The sequence below is a fragment of the Sminthopsis crassicaudata genome, chromosome 4 (assembly GCF_048593235.1).
Source record: "Sminthopsis crassicaudata isolate SCR6 chromosome 4, ASM4859323v1, whole genome shotgun sequence".
Lineage (NCBI taxonomy): Eukaryota > Metazoa > Chordata > Mammalia > Dasyuromorphia > Dasyuridae > Sminthopsis > Sminthopsis crassicaudata.
Genome location: NC_133620.1, coordinates 377847842 through 377862216, shown reverse-complemented (window position 1 = coordinate 377862216; position 14375 = coordinate 377847842). Strand labels below are relative to the sequence as shown.

The 14375-nt window shown below is 47.9% G+C and overlaps 2 protein-coding genes and 1 long non-coding RNA gene across 4 annotated transcripts in view; 2 read left to right on the top strand and 1 right to left on the bottom strand.

Annotated features, from left to right (window-relative positions):
• DCAF8 (DDB1 and CUL4 associated factor 8) overlaps positions 1–611 on the top strand; it is a 65526-nt gene extending 64915 nt beyond the window's left edge. The window contains exon 14 of one of the 2 annotated variants that reach the window (XM_074262316.1): positions 454–611. In XM_074262316.1, the coding sequence (XP_074118417.1) occupies positions 454–507 (54 nt within the window). In that variant the 3' untranslated portion in view covers positions 508–611. The remainder of the gene's footprint in view (positions 1–453) is intronic. The other variant, XM_074262313.1, reaches the window with a different exon arrangement.
• A 207-nt stretch (positions 612–818) lies between these two features.
• On the bottom strand, positions 819–12892 carry CASQ1 (calsequestrin 1). The gene is given in 13 exon segments (XM_074262320.1): positions 819–1295; positions 1297–1370; positions 1373–1427; positions 1876–1950; positions 4460–4560; positions 4782–4836; positions 5232–5277; positions 6507–6637; positions 6835–6908; positions 7353–7464; positions 7640–7740; positions 8531–8615; positions 12460–12892. Coding segments are annotated over 13 exon segments (1194 nt in total). The 5' UTR covers positions 12712–12892; the 3' UTR covers positions 819–1262.
• Positions 11689–14375, top strand: part of LOC141539474 (uncharacterized) — a 53802-nt gene continuing 51115 nt past the window's right edge. The window contains exon 1 of the long non-coding RNA XR_012481305.1: positions 11689–11774. This is a non-coding gene — a long non-coding RNA (uncharacterized LOC141539474). The remainder of the gene's footprint in view (positions 11775–14375) is intronic.

The following is a 14375-nucleotide window of genomic DNA, read 5'->3' as shown; positions in this document are numbered from 1 at the left end:
GCCATCTAGCTCAACCCATACTTGAAAAGTAATTCTCCCCTCCTTCCCCCAGCATCCTGAGTAAGTGATCATCTAGTTTTTGCTTAAAGACCATCAGTGATGGGAAATCTACCACCCACACAGGGACTTTAGGATGTCTTTAATTCTTACATTGAATCTAAATTTGACTGCAAACTTCATTCCTTGCTCCTAGTTCTTTCCTTTGAGGTCAGGAAGAACAAATCTATTCCTCCCCATGACAGTTTTTCAAATACTTTCTGCTCTAGGATGAACAGTTCCAATTCCTTCAACACCACTTTCCTATTTCATGGAATGCCTTTAATTGTGAATATTTTCTTTATGTTGACTCTAAATTTGACTACAAATTTCATTCCTTGTTCTTAGTTCTTTCCTTTGGGGCCAGAAAAAATCTGCTCCTCCTCATGACAGCTTTTCAAATATTTTCTTTTCTAGGATGAACACTCCCAGTTCCTTCAAACTTCCTTCCTATTTATGGGTGCTCTTTGACATGTGAGCTTTGCTATCCCAATGAGATTTTAAGCCCCTCAGGGTAGGTACAATGTCTCTTTTATCCCTTTTCCTCATCCCATCGCTCATCCCGGACTCCAGTCTTCCTCCTCCCCAACTCTGTACCCAAACCAGTGTTAAGTCTTTATGAATTATTTAAATGGAACAGGTAGTCAATCAAGGCATAATGATGATTAGGTGGCCAATGCTGCCCCCCTCATCATATTTCTCCCAGTCTCTGGAACTGAATACCTCCCCGTCCACCTGCCTCTGGCTCCACCCCCACCGCAGGATGAGACATGAACAAACACTGCCCCAGATCCCTTTATTGAGACTTCTAATTTGACCCAAATAAATTAACAGGAAGCGGCTGAGATGTGGCCCCAAACTTAGCACCGCACTCCCCCTCCCTAGGCAAGGAACAGGGCATAGTCAGAGGAAAACAGGATGAAAGGTGAACAAGGAGAGAATTTGAGGAGAGAGTTGGGGGGAACATAGGGAGGGGGCTGATCAAGAGAAGAATGCAAGGAAAGACCATAGAGAGAATCAGGAAGGTGGGAGATAGGGTTAGAGATGGAGGTCAGAAGGGAAGGAAAATGAGAAGGCAGGCAGCTCCTTTCCTCAGTGTAATCCCTGAGGGGAATTAAAGCTGTTCCAGAAAAGTCCCTGTCCAGGGTTCTGCTTGGCACCCCAAGTGGAGGGGCTCAGTGGGGAGGCCCGAGCAGGAAGGGGCTGAGGAGTGGTCACCATGACACCTAGTCGTCATCATCATCGTCATCATCGTCGTCCATCATCATCATCGTCGTCATCGTCATCTTCAGTGTTGATTTCACCCTCCAGCACATCTTCCAGCCAGTCCTCAACTCATCAGCTGTAGGCAGGTCCTCCTCATCATCCATCTCCATCCAAATACTATCAGCCTGCCCCAGGGATGGTGCAGGATAGTGGAGAGAAGAGAGCAAAAAAAATTCCAAAAAAACCTCAAAAACTAAGCTTTGTCTCAACTCACCTGTCCTGTCCCTCCACCTATCCACTAGTCCACCCATTCCCTCTCTCCTACCCATTCCCCTGCCAGCCAATCCGGGTATGTCAATTCAATAAAAATGTGTTGTCAGGCAATGGAATTTAAAGCCCCCCCCCAAAAAAAATGCATTAGTGAACAGGGCAAATGCTAGACGTACACAAATTACTATTACATTAGATAGAATGTGGTGGGACAGTGGAAGACAGAGCTAGGAGAAATTTGAGGACAGTAAGATGCTCATCTCTGTTCTGGGTTGGGCTAAACCCTTGGAAAAGGGAGAAGCTAAGGAGCAGAGTTAGAAGCAGAGAAAGTGGCAGGGAAGTGGGAAGTGGGAGGGTACTTACATCTGTCACATTGACAACTCCAATCTGTGGGGCTGATAAGTCGATGTCAAATGTCTTCTCCCAGTATGGGACAAGCTGCCCAGAGAAAATAGGACAAGTAGGTCAAATCCAACAGAGGGCCAGGGATAGGGAAGAGACCATATCAAGGCTTGGTGGCAGTCAATAAAACACTCTGGGCCTGAATTCGGCAAGACATCTCCCTGGGTTAAAATCTGATTCTAGATGCTACCTGGATGACACTGGCCCTCACTATCCTCATCTGTCAAATAAGCTGGAGAAGAAAATGGCAAACTACTCTAGTGTCTTTGCCAGGAAAACCCCAAGTCATGAAGAGTCAGACATGACTGAACAACATACAGAAGCAATATTATTTGGTGGACAGAGCCAGAAACCAAGTGTCCTGATTTCTAATACTGTCTACCATGAACTTTGGTCTTACCTTATCTGGAAAATGAGTGGGTTGGTTCCAATTCTGACATCCTATAGTCTTTTTTGTTTTGTCTTCTTATTTATTTATTTTTGTATATATGCATGGGTAATTTTACAGCATTGACAATTGCCAAACCTTTTGTTCTAATTTTTCCCCTCCTTTCTCCCCTGCAAATGGCAGGTTGGCCAATATAAGTCAAATATATTAAAGTATAAATTAAATACAATGTATGTATACATGACATCCTATGGTCTTAAAATTCTAAATCTAAATGTGTGTCCAGGCATAATGCAAGCAAAACTTTCCATATTTCAATAAGGATGGAGGTGGGGAGAAGGAAACCAGAATCCTAGTTATAGAAGAACTGGACCAGTTCCAGAGCTCGGTGAGAGCCCTGGGAGCAATAAAAGATGGGAATACACAAAAGCTAAGACTTGGGGTCAGCAGAGTACCTTGAGACCTGTCTGTTTGGAGCTGTTCGCTCATAAAATGGTACTGTGAGCACGTGTTAGCATGTCTGCAGGGAAGAAAGGGTAACTGTCTCTCTGTAAGTGTTAGAGTCTAAGAGCTCAGGCCGCTGAGTAAAGCAGGCCACTTCTGCTCTCTTCCCCTCTCATTCTTCAGGAGAAAGGGGATGGAACCTTTCCTTTATGCAGAGACCCATTTGACCAGCGGCTGGTAGTGGTGGTAGTGGTGGTAAGGTGTGTGTGTGTGTGAGTGTGTGTGTGTGTGTGTGTGTGTGTGTGTGTGTGTGTGTGTACACAGAGACAGACACACAGAAAGAGGCAGGTAGAGACAGAGAGAGACAGAGAGAGATAGACATACAGAAATAAGAGACGCACACAAAGTGAGAGAGAGAGAGGGACAGAGAGACAGAGGGACAGACAGAAAGAGACACACAGAAACAGAAATCGAGAAACAGAGAGCCAGAAGGAGAGAGACACAGAGAGAGGCATAGAGAGAGACAGAGAGAGACAGAGACAGAGAGACAGACACAGAGAGAGAGACAGAGACAGAGACAAAGACCGACAGAGACAGACAGACAGAACAGATAGAGAAAGAAAGAGACAGAGAGAGAGACTTACAGACCAACAGGAAGAGAGAGACAGAGACAGAGAAAGATAGAAGACAGACAAAGAGAAAGAGTGAGAGAGAGTCTGTGAAGATTCTTCTCATGAAAAAGGCCTGAGAGGTAGGATGCTGGGAGTTTTCTCTTCAGGAAAGTTCTCCTTCAGAGCATCTAACTTAGATACTACCAGCCCAGGGATGCTGCTCTGCATTTCCTTGGCTGTCTCCTCATCCCTTCACAATCATTTCTTTGAGTACTCTGAGGACACAGATCTCAAGGGTCCCTGGATTTGGAGTAAGAGTAGTAACATTAATAATGATATTCATCTGCTTATTATCACATCTCTATAGTTCTTTTAACGGGAAGCTACATGATGCAATGGAGAAAATACTGCGCCTGCAGTTAGAAGGGGTCTGAGTTTTAATCTTCCAGCTGTATGAGTAAGTCATTGAACCTCTACTATTTACTTCCATTCCTCATCTGTAAATTGGAGACATCCTGGAGAAGAAAATGGCAAACTACTCCAGCATCTTTGCCAAGAACACCCCAGGACAATGTCTCTGGGGTCACATAGAGTCAGACATGACTGAACAACAATAATTCTCTAAGGGCTACAAATCAGTCTCTGCACACACACTCCCCTTGTGAAGCAGGTTAGGACAAACCCTATTGTTTACATTTTACAGACAGAGAACTGAAGTTCAGAGAAGGAGGCTACTTCTTCACAATCCTATTACTAAAAAGCATAAGAGGAGGAGAGACCTACACTATTCTGGACTACAGGAGAACCTCTAGCCTGAGACATCCAGAGAGAAGTGCTTTCTTCCGTCTTCCATAAACAAGTCCTTTCTGTTGCTAGTTTCAATTATTTGCCTTATCCTTCCTCTTCTGGGAGGAGCCAGAGCTGCCCTTTCTCTTCTCTTCCTTAGGAGAGGGACCTCATTCTCTCACGGGGTGGGGGGTGGGAGGGAATCTGCTCGGGCTATCCCTCCTCTGCCTGCTTGGTCTTTCTAAGCTCCATCATTCAGCCCAGTTCCCCCCACTCAGAGGTATTGCTGTGACTGCACTGGGGGTTACCCTCTTACCAAGGGGAAGTCATCAGGGTCAATCCAGATAATGCTGAGATCAGGGTTTTCAGTGTTGTCCTGGGCCACAGATTTGAGAGTCTCTAAGAACTCATAGCCATCTAGGGGCAAACAGGGAAACCAAGTCAGGGAGGGGTAAGAAATGAATAAGATAAAAGGGAACAATAAACTTTTTCCCCCATTTCAGGAAGCCATTCCCCTTGTGATTCCCCATATGCTTCTCTCCTGCTACTTCCAGAAGAGTCCTATAATGCTACTACCTCTCCCACCTCCCACCTCCAAGAGGTCACCTTCATGACCTCTTCACTCCAGCTCTCCTTACCAGGGTCATCCTCCTCTGCAAAGGCCACTATGTGGATGCCATCTAGGTCATCTTCCTGGAGAATGAGAAAAGCCAGGGAGTTATTTTTCCTAAAGTTGGGATGCCTACAAAAGGCATTTTTTTGCAGGTGGTCTTGGGGGCAAGTCTCTTAACAATTTTCCCAAAGTCCCCACTTCTATTCCCTTCTCTCTAAAATAATATCAACAGATCCAAAAAGTTCCTGAATAAACTTTGGGTGCCCAGTCTCTGCGTCTGCCTCTGCCTTCCAGTCACTGCAACATGAATCTGATTTTTAACATAAACGCCTCTTTCTTTGTTCTTGGGGCCCCAGAGAACAGCTGGTCAGGATATTTCTAAGGTATAAGTCTAGCTGTATCTCCCTTCCTCCCCCTGACCAACCCCCTCCACAAGCCTGATCTACAGGCCTGGCCTGGGCTTTCAGGAACTCACCCAAGTCTCGTACATGCTTTCAGGCTTCAGCTTCCTCAGGGTTGACCTGGGAAAGATATAGGAAGCCTCAGTGAGACAAGCTGCCCCTCCAAGGGGTCATTCTCCAGCGTCTGGGTCAGACCCAGGGCACAGACACTTCATAGCTTAGATCAAGATCCATCCCTCCAGGTAGGAGGCTCAGATCATTGTACACCTGTGGGGGAGGGAAGCTGGCAGATTACAGGCAAAGTCTGAATATTGGTCTTGCCACTTTGCTCAGTCATAGCTTTGAATGCTTTGGAAAATCCCATCTGAACTTTTGTTAAACTCCGATTACATGCAATCAGTTCATCAATAAGCATCAATAAAGCACCTACTATGTGCCAGGCATTGTGTTAAACACCGGGAATATGAAGACAAAAGATAATTCTGGTTCTCAAGTAGCTCAGTGTGGACACGTTGTCTTTACAAGACAAGGCAAGACAAAAAAACAAAAAACCCAAAACCTCAGCCCTTGGCCTTTGGGATCTCACATTCTACTGGTGTAAGTAGCTAAGTATAAGGGTCTTCATATACGTGACAGGTTTTGAACACTAAAAATTATAGGGTCCCAGAAAGACTGTTTCTTGGTAGTAGCCTGTGAGGTCAGCCTTGTAGGAATAGGGCGTTTGTAATAGCTGAAAGTAAATTTGAAGGGAGAACACGCTGAAACCTCAGAGGAGAGGAAGACAGCCTTTGCAAAGACACAGAGCAGGACAGTGTGGCTGGACTGAAGAGTCAGGGAGAATGGCAGGATTGATGATCTCTAAATTCCTTTCCAAGTCTCAACAACCTATAGGCTGAAGGACACGAGGTGGGGGTGGGAAGCAAGAGTGAAGTTTGGGACTAGAGACATTATGTGACCAGCATGAAAATCCTCTCCATCCTTGTCAACAAGCATTTACTGTGTAGAACCCCATGGCTAGTATTGAAATGCAGAACCCTACGCAAGCAAACTGAATCAATAATTTAGGAGACAATGGCCACAGATTGTCAGCGACTAAAAGATTGTCTTTATGTGTAAATCCATCCCTTGTTATCTACACCCCTGAGCTGAGGGTATGATGGACAGTGATCTTCCACCTCCTCCTCTCCTCTTTTTCCTCTTCCCCATCCCCTTTTTCCTCCTGTCCCCCTCCCTTTCCTTTCCTCTTCTCCCTCCCCCTCTTCTTTCCCCCTCCTCCCTTCCTCCCCACTCCTTCTCTTCTTCTTTTTCCAGCGTGAGACTCTACAAGTCACCCCCAAGAGCAGCCGCACCTCTTGTGCTCCTCCACAAAGCTGACAATCTCCTCCTCACTGTTGGGCTTGTCTGGGATGGTCACTGGTTCATCCATGAAGGCTTCATAGAAATCAATTTCATTCATCTTCAGGGTCAGCTTCTTAGCCACCTTTGGGGGAGGAGGAAGATGAGGGTGGGGACAGAACAGCGAGGATCTGGGGAGCCCGGAGAGCCTCAGCAGAGTTGAGGAAAGTGGTTAATTTGAGAAGTGAAGAGTAGAGAGACTCCATTAACCCTGGGGAACATGAGGCTCTAAGAGTAGCAAAGGACTTAACAAGGGGCCATGGAGGAAGTTGAAAAGGGTACCTTGCTGTCAAAGGTGGCAAAGAAGGGGATGTAGGGATGAAACTCTTCAGCTGCGTCCTCATAGGCCTTGTAATCTGAGGTGAGGGAGCAACAGTCAGTTCTATATCTTTATAGAAGCCTGAGTACCCCGTCCATCCCCAAACATTTCTTAATTAAATCAAAGCTGGGGAGATGAGAAATCCAGCCTGTCCCCCCCACGGCGCTCCACCATTTTGTCCTTTAGAGTACACACTTGTTATAGAAGGCTTTTTTTGGGGGGAAGGGCATGATTAGAGCGTAGAGGGGGAAGGGAACCTAAGACTGACAAGCGGGATGCTGCTTGGACAAAGGGATGGATAACCTGGACTGAGAAGCAGAGTAGCAAACCCTTCATGTGATGGGGACATCGGGAGGGGGAGAGTCACAGCTGGAGTTTGAGGTAGCAGAGGGGCATCAGGAAGGGGGGGAGATTGACGAGAGAGGGAGCTGGGCGCTCTAGAACAGTGGGGGCTGGGGGCGGGGGAAGAGGAGCTACCCACGTTCTGAGTCCTCATTCTTGAAGTAGCCGATAAGTTTGATCTCGTCCTCAATGTTCTCGAATGCTTGCAGCTCCCGCTCGCCCTCGATTAGCTCCACGGGATCCTCCAGGACCTGGGGGGAGAGGAGGGTGAATGTTCCAGCTAGGTCTGGGGCCCAGGGGAGGGGTTGAGGCGGGAGGGGGAGAACAGAGAGGAGAGTGGGCCAAGGGCAGGAAGGGGAAGGGGAGAGCCTGGAGGCGGTGGGGGGGTTATAAAGAAAGGAAGGGGGAGAACAGGGTCTTTCTCACATCAAGCAGAAACTCCACCAGGGTATCTGCAGATAACTCGCCATCATATTCTATGACCTCGTCCCCTTTAAACACGTACACACTGTCTTCCTCCGTCAAACCTGGGGAATGAGCCAGAAATGAGCCTTGCCCTTGATGCCCCCAGACCCGGCCTCTGGGATCCCTCCCCTGCCCAGGCCCTTTGGCCACCATCACCCACACGGCGCAGTCCCCCTGAACCCTTGTCCCAGTTTGGTGGGGTTTTGCTAGGGCAGAGTAGTTTCCTGGGAGGGTGGCAAGGGTCATCCTTTCCCCTTCCTCATTCTTCTAGAACAGGGGGCTCTTCTTCTCCTCCTCCCAACCCTCCCTGCCCAAGACTCAAGGGCCTGGCTCCCCACAGCCCTTCACTTATGGCCCTTCTGCCACCTGGTGGCCTGGTAAAGGCCACAATGCCCCCTGGTGGCCAAGGTCTGGAAGGCCTTCCAGCGGCCTCTCTCCCCAAGGAGATTGGGGTGGGGTGGGGGAGGGGTGGGGTGGTCTCTACTGCCCCCTTCCCTTTCTCTCATTTTCTCATCTAGATCCCAGGGAGGTGGACTCAGATTGCGCTTCTCCATCAATGGCAACTGATGCTTAGGTAGTAGGGTACCATTTACAGAGGTAGAAGGAATGCTTTCCCTATCCCTTTCTCCATCCCTACAAATTTTGGGCAGTTAGGTTCTTAGGGCTCCAACCACCACCGTCAGACCCTTCCGGAGAAACACCTAATGAATTCCTTGTCTTCTCCACAATCCCCACTCCTACAAGAATCAGTGACATCATAGCCTGCTCAGAGCCTTTCCTCCGCTTCCCTTCCCCCCCCCAGCACATTCTCTATGGGTCTCCCTGACCCGCCCCTAGACCTCTCCCCCTTACCCAGTTTCTTGGCCACGGCTGCATCTTTCTCGGAGTCCACAAGTCCAAATCCAACTCCCTTGTCTTCCAGGACTTGGGCTGCTAACTGGGGAAGGAATTAGAGTTAGAGCCCGGGCCCTCTCAGTCAAGGCCCACAAAAGGTTCAGGGATAAGGGGGCTTCGAACGGGTTCTTCAAGGCCACTTTGTCAAAGGGTCGGAGCGTTACTGTAGCACAGGGTCTCAGAGGACGTTTCCTTCGATCTCTTTATGCTACAGAGGGGGAAACTGAGGCTCTGGGAGATTGTCACAGCGGAAATCACAGCTGGGGTGGTGGAGAGCACCAGGGTTCTTTCCACTGTACCTCCATTCCTTCGGATGCTTCCTTTTTTATTAAAGAACTCTGAGCTCCATGGAAATGAGGTATTCAGAAGATATATTTCAGAGCTGAAGGAGACCTCAGAGACCATTTGTTCTGTTTTAAACCTGAACAAAAATCTCACCTACAGATTCCCAGCTGTCCTTGGGGGATTTTTAGTATAAGTGGTACAGTGGGACAGACTGCCAGACCTGGAGACAGAATTCAGACCTGACTTCAGATACTTCCTAGCTTATGGCTGTGGGCAAATCACTTAATCTCTGTTTTCCTCAGTTTCCTCAACTGTAAAAAAAGGATAATCCTCGAACGTACTTTGAGGTTGTGAGGAGGGTCAAGTGAGATCTTTTATTTAGTCCTCTGCGAATCTTAAAGCCCTATGTAAATGACAGCTATTATTATTTTTTGTTCTTATTACTTCCTAAATTATTCACTTTCACTTTGGACAGTGCTAATGGTTAGCTTCCACTCACTGAGCCTAGTTTGGTCCTCTTTAAGTAGAACAAGCCCAGTCCTTCTTCCCCATCAAAGCCTTTCAAATATTTTAATAACAAAGACTAGCATTTATGTAATGCTTTGTTGGTTATAAACAAACCATCCAGGTGTTATCCCCATTTTGCAGGTGGGAAAACTAAGGCCCAGAGAGATCCAGGGATTTGTCCAGGGTTCCCTAATTCATAACCCACCCCTTCCAACAGCCCTGAGAGACAGGCACTAGAGGTATCATTATACCCAGTTTACAGATTAGATTCAGAGAGGTTAAATGATTGTAGTAGATGTCAGAGGAGGGTTTCAAAGCTGTATCTTCAAGTCTAACATTTACTACCACACTAAAAAATCTTCTCTGAAGTCACCTATCAGGTCCACTTTAAGTTAGGAATTTCCTAGGCTATTTCTTCAGTTTTTTCACCATTGCAGTTGCCTCCCTCTGGATTGTACTTCAGCTCAAGAATGTCCTTTCTCTAATTTATTTGTCTAGACAGAGCCCCATTCTCAAGACTGCTGGTGGGTTAGTGATGGAGTCAGGATTCTTAGACTCTTAGACTGGAAAGAACCTGAAGGACAATCTAGTCCAGCCATCCCTCAAGGTGTGAGCATTCAGGTCCCACGTCTCCTGAGCCCACCCCAGTCTGGGATCGAAAGATCTTCCCTTTGTCTAACTCTCTGATAATGAGGAACGTTATGGCCCACTCCCAGCTTCGTGGCCCCTTCCACCGAGCACTAGTAGACTGAGGAGTCTGACAGCAGGGCAGAGAGGGGCCGCCCTCCTTCTTCTAGGGGCTGAACTTCATCTTCACATTGTCAGAAAGGAGGCCCTCCTTCTTCTCCTTAGGATTCATTTCTGGGAGCGTAGCCTGCTGGAGTGCTACCTTCCTATTGGCTGTTTGGAGGTGGGGATAAGGACAGGGAGGTGGGGCTATGGAATCTTGCAGAATTAGGACAGAGAGAGACACCCCCACCCAAAGCTTCCTCACCCCAGGAGTGAGGGAATAATGTGTCTCCTGACAGCTTTACAGAGTCCCTTTCTGTTTCCTTACATGCTAAAGGCCCTCCCCTCCACCCCCACTCCCACCCCCTAACTCTTCCATGGCCAAGAATGTTAAATGCTGAGAGCTCGAAAGACTTGAAACTGTGTGTGGATTAAGAAGGAACCAGGTTTCAGGGCCAGGCAGAATGGGACTGATGGATTAAATTGCATGTCTAGCTCCAGTTCTAGCTCTCATGTTGAAGTAACCGAGGCAGAGAAATAAGCCATTTGACTATAAGTGGAACAGCCAGAGCCCAAACTTAGATCTTTTCACTTCAAATCCAAGGACCTTTCCCCTGTGCCATATTACTTCTGGGAGAAGATTTCAAGAATGTTGCCCGGGTCAGCAGAGATAGCTAGCCCTTGGATGTGTAACCCAGTGGTTTCCCTTATCTGAGATCCATTCTTCTCTTATTCCCAGACTCTCCTCACAGCCCATGGCTGGGTGAGGGTTCGACAGGAATGTACAGAGATGGAGAAGACTGGGTCTATAGAGGGGAAGGGGGGAAGAGAAGGGAGAAGGAGGATTTCTGGGCTGGGAAGCTCTGGATGAGTCTTGACTAAGGGTCTCTCAATCCAGAAGAGATACAGCTGGGGATCACCCCTCACGGTCATGGGCTTTCTCCTCACCCTCTCACCCAACAAGCGAAAATTCCCCTTCCCTCAAAACCTAAACCCCAGGATAAGCTCTCTATTCTGTGAGAGCAGCCACCAATCCCCCAGCCCTAAGTCAGACTGTTCTGAGCCCTATTTCCTATGCCCTGCCCCTCTTCCCTACTTCATATCTCTCCTCCAGGCTTACTACCAGAACTCCTAAGGGACAGAGAATGAGGGAATTGGCAGGTGGGTGGCCCTGGTATTCCGGGCACTTGGGATAAAAATACCCAGTCTGTTCATCAGATAGCAGAGCCCAGCCCTCTTGCTGGGGAGGAGGGGAAGCTATGGGGAAGCAAAAGGGGGGTCCTTGCTCTCTCTCTCTGGCCCTACTCTTGACTGCCCTTGGGGAGTCTGAGGCATTAAAGAGCTAGGGAGAAGAAATCCAGTTTTCTTGACTCCTAAGAAAATCACTGACCCTTAAAATTCTATCATTTCTTTTTACTTTCTTTTAGGGATTTTTCCTCCAACTTCAGGATCCCTCCATCTCACCCTCCCCAGCCCACCCTACCCTGACCACCCCTGTCAGTTTCCTCAGGCATGACCTAAGCCTGAGGTAATAATATGGTGATGAGAGGTATGTAACACATCAGGAAGGGGCAAAGATCTCTAAGTTGGAAAGCCCGGCATGATCCTGCAGAGGCTGGTGGGGAGGACTCTGGAGAAAAAGAAGGGGGCATGGAATGAATGACATCAGCTGACAAGCCAGGTAACAGGCACATACTTTTGGTGATTTCGTCTTTCACTGGGCAGTTTAACTCCTGGCCCAGCTGGAGAGATTAGGAGGTCAATGGGCTTCTGGGGACAGTGTGAATAAATAGGAGGGCATTCTGGACCCCAGAGAGGATAAAGCCGCAGTTGACCCCACCCCCTTCTCTTAGCCCCACCCCTCCAACAGCCTTAAATTCTCCAAACTCCAATCACATCCATCGTCTCTAACCTGATAAAATTGAGGAATGTTAGAATTCAAGGGCATTTTAGAGATTATCTAGTCCATCTCCTTCATTTTATAGATGAGGAACCCAAGACCTAAAAAGCTGGACTGTCATGCTCAGATTCGCAGTTTAGGAAGTGGAAGACTTGGAACCTGAATCCTTTTCTTCTCAGCCTGAGTTCATAGCAAATGGGCTCTCATTCCCCAAAATTCTGGCTGTGAGGTTCCCCGGTGACATAGGTGAAATCCCTGTCTCTTACCTCTATCTGATCAGACAAGGATCCCAAGGCTACCATCCCTGCTTATTGCCCATTTTATGCCCAGAGATGCAGAATAGGGTCCTGGTGCTGCCAGGGTGGCGGCTTTTGAAGAGAACTGTCTCTAGGAGACTCTCAATTCCTCCCTCCCTCCTTCCCCTCCTTCCCTTTTTCCATCCTTCCTCTTGCCCATCCTCCCTCACCTCCAGAATTAGCTCTTCCATCTCAAATTGTCTCTGGGAAGCCTTGTCATCTTCAGGGGGCTCATGGTAGAGCAGGGCAAGCACCTCATACTTTTTGAGTATATTCTTGTAGTTCTTGGCATTGACGTTGACCACTCGATCCACACCATCATACTCTGGGAAGTCCAGTCCTTCCTCACCCTGTGTCCCTGGCATGGGTGCCCCCAGCAGAAGCACCAGCAATGGCAGCCACAGACATGACACAGTCCCCATCCTGCTGCTTCTCTACCGGCTCCCTTCTGGGGGGAGACTGGAAGTGGCTTCTTGGTCCGATGAGAGATGGATGGGAATGGAAGGGAGAGCCCTGGACCTCGAGTCAGGGAGCACTAGGGGGAGGGGGAGGCCCAGAGCAATGGGCAGGGGTACAGTCTGGTCCTGGGGACACTGCTGACAGAGCCTAGAGGAAAATGGGCAGGGAGGAGGAGCAGCAAGCTGGGGGCGGGGAAGGAACTGGAGCTGCCCCTGAAATTTGCACCCCCTCCCCCTCCTCCAGCCCCTATCCTGTCTCTGGTCCCCTCCACCAGCTTGTCTGGTCTAAATATGTCTCTGTGGCTGACGGGAGGGGCAGGGCCTGGGCCCTCCCTGCCAGGCCAAGAAGACTCCATGGGGGGCCTGAAGCCTCCTGCCCAGGCTCCCAGTGCCTCCCCCCACCAATGTCCAGGGCTCCTCAGCCTATGATCCCAAGTTGGCCTGAGAGCTCATCGCCATATTAAGAAAGGAAAGGGGAGATATGCCCAGGCTAAAAATAAGACCAGATGAGTCGGAGGTAAATGAAACTGGGAGGGGGGAGGGAGGGAGCAGGAGGGACAGGGCAGGGGTAACTAGAGAGGGGATAATAAGGGTAATTAGAGAGATGGAGGTTGGGGGAGGAGGGCACAAAGAGCCAAGCATTCGGAGAGTAAGGTTAGATTGGCAATATAAAGTAAAAGGGGAAGGAGAGGAGCTTGAGAATGGGGTATAATAGAAGGAGCCCTGAATCAGAGTCAGAGTCCAGAGTTCAAATTACACAATCACTTAGGAGCTGTGTGACTTTGCCTAGATCACTTAATCCATCTGGACCTCAGTTTCCTCATCTGTAGAATGAGAAGGTAATCCTAATAGATGATCTCTGTGATGACATATAACCTGAGCTTGTCTGGGTTGAGAAATGGATGTAGAAGTGGGATAACATTTAATATACCTGGCTTTGAGGCTGGAGGGACCAGAGTGACTGGATTACACATAGAAATTCCCTAATTAAGAAAAACCAACTGGAAAATCCTTCTAGGAACATAAGGAGTAGCCTTGGTTTCTCATGAGGTAAATAGAGTGTATTAAAGGAAAAAAATTGATCTGGAAGAAAGAGATCGTCTGATCCCGATTTTGAAAGATCTAGGGTCATAGATGGAATTGGGCATGAGATAGGCTTGTGGCTTCTCCTTCTGTCTACACTTAGTACCCCTGCTCCTAGACCCAGTGGGATTTAGATCTCACCTCTCTCAGCCCAATGTTCTTTAACGGAATCATCAAATCTCAATTTTAAAGGGATGTTAGAAATTAGACAGTCTACATCCCAGTCCAAAGCATGAAATCCAATCTTTTACTACACTAAGGTAGAAATGGGAAAATAATTATTTCCTCCAGGGCTGTAGGACCAGAGGGATCGAGAAATCTTTTTCTCCTTTTCCTCAGTAGTTCCCTCATCTTTGCTTTCCCTTTTTCTCTTTTCATACGTCCTTATCCCATCCCGTCCTCCAGAATTGTGGTACTGCTTACAAATACTTAGTTGATTTCTCTTCCTCTTATAGCCAGAAGTGTGCTGAAACCAGCTTTAACCATCTTGCAACAGCTGATTGTGAAATTTCCAGTGTGACCATTCACTTCTTAGAAATCCATTA